This window comes from Benincasa hispida, chromosome 7 (genome assembly GCF_009727055.1).
Source record: "Benincasa hispida cultivar B227 chromosome 7, ASM972705v1, whole genome shotgun sequence".
NCBI lineage: Eukaryota > Viridiplantae > Streptophyta > Magnoliopsida > Cucurbitales > Cucurbitaceae > Benincasa > Benincasa hispida.
The window spans coordinates 7388775-7390635 of record NC_052355.1 but is presented as its reverse complement, the minus strand read 5'-3'; the positions used below and the strand labels follow the sequence as shown (position 1 = coordinate 7390635).

At 40.9% G+C, this 1861-nt stretch overlaps 1 protein-coding gene across 1 annotated transcript; it reads right to left on the bottom strand.

The window, feature by feature from the left end:
* Positions 1-519: 519 nt before the first annotated feature.
* On the bottom strand, positions 520-990 carry LOC120080955. Its single transcript, XM_039035638.1, has 2 exons — positions 792-990; positions 520-704 (listed from the first exon to the last, which is right to left on the bottom strand). The coding sequence occupies exons 1-2, from the start codon at positions 988-990 to the stop codon at positions 520-522; spliced, it is 384 nt and encodes a 127-aa protein (XP_038891566.1).
* Positions 991-1861: the final 871 nt, after the last annotated feature.

Below are 1861 nucleotides of genomic sequence, written 5' to 3'. Positions count from 1 at the left end.
TATCTGTCTCTTATACACATCTAGATGTGTATAAGAGACAGACAGAGAGGTTTTTTTTTTTTTTTTTTTTTTTGTTTCAGAGAGCTCGAGAGTGAAAATGAAGAAGAAGAAGGCTTCGAATCGTTGGGTCATTTTTTAGGCTGAGAGAGGCGTAGTGGCTGACGTCAGGCGGCGCCTGACATCTGTAATAAAGTAAAGCTGAAGGGATGTCTTGGTTATCTAAATACTCGAGTGTTTTTTTGTTCTCAAGACTTGTCCCTTCAACTGGGCCATGCGTTAGACTTGCGTCTAACGTGTCCATTATTCCCAACTTGATCATATACAACTTTTAAAGAAAAACAAACAAGTTTCCAATTTTTATAAAAGCAAAAGCAAAGAACAATTAATCTTAAAACAACCAAACAAATAACTCAGCAAACTCAAACGCATCGTAAAATACAGAATGCAAAAAGACAAGGATAGAGGAAGCGTCCTTGGAATATATGACGATGCAAACGCAGGGATACTTTGACGCGGGCCTCAACTGGCTTCGCATAGTGTGAGAGATGACTTTTGGCATTCCAGTCCATCTTCAAAGTAAGGCTTCACTCTTTGGCCGTTTACTTTGAATGCGTTGGTGCCATCTTCTCGTGTTATTTCCACAACTCCATATGGGAAGATTGTCTTAATGATAAAGGGTCCTGACGACCTGGATTTTAGTTTTCCTAGAAACAAACGCAGTCGTGAATTGAATAATAGAACTTTTTGGCCAACAACAAGTTCTTTCTTACTGATGCGTTGGTCATGCCAACGCTTTGTCTTTTCTTTGTACAGCTTGTTGTTCTCGTACGCATTCAATCTCCACTCCTCGAGCTCGTTGAGCTGAAGTTTGCGTTGAGCGCCTGTGGCGTCTAAGTTCATGTTTGACTTCTTAACTGCCCAAAACGCCTTGTGCTTCAACTCTAAAGGTAAATGATAGGCTTTTCCAAATGCAAGAGAGTATGGAGACATACCTATAGGAGTTTTTTATGTAGACCTGTAGGCCCAGAGCGCTTCATCCAGCCTCTGTGTCCAATCCTTTCGCATTGCATTGATGACTTTCTCCAAGATAGACTTGATTTCTCGATTTGATACTTCCACTTGATCATTTATTAGTGGGTGGTAAGCAGTGGTGATCTTATGTCTGACATTAGATTTTGCAAGTAATTTGGAAATGATGTGATTAATGAAGTGCGTACCTGCGTCGCTTGTTAGGGCTCTTGGCATTCCATAATGTGTAAAGATGTTCCTGGTAAGAAACTTAGTTACAGTGGACGAATCATTCCTAGCACAGGCTACTGCTTCTACACACTTAGATACATAATCTAATGCAAGCAGGATGTACTGTTGGCCACAGGACAGGGGAAAAGGTCACATAAAATCTATGCCCTAAACATCAAATAGTTCAACTTTGAGAATATTGTTCAAGGGCATTGCATCCCTTGAAGAAATATTCCCGGTGCGTTAACAGGGGTCACATTTTCGAACAAACTCCCTCGCGTCTTTAAAGAGGGTGGCCCAAAAGTATCCACTTTGAAGGACTTTCGCTACAGTTCTTTGCCCACCGAAATGCCCTCCATACGAAGAGTCATGACACTCAGCTAATATGCGTTGTGTCTCCTCCTCCGGAACACATCGACGCATTATGGAGTCAGGGCCTTGTTTATATAGAAATGGTTCATCCCAAAAAATAAAACTTGCTATCATGAATTAACTGTTTCTTTTGCTGAATTTCCCAGGGAATTGCTTTATGGTTAAATAATTGACTATGTTCGCATACCAAGGTTCCCTGCCTTCAACTCTAAACAGGCTATCATCAGGAACTGCGTCCTTGATTTTACTT

Coding starts and splice junctions, on each gene's coding strand:
- LOC120080955 (XM_039035638.1), bottom strand. CDS start 990: ATGTCTCCATACTCTCTTGCATTTGGAAAAGCCTATCATTTACCTTTA. Junction 705..791: donor GTACAAAGAAAAGACAAAGC/GTTGGCATGACC, acceptor GTTTGTTTCTAG/GAAAACTAAAATCCAGGTCG.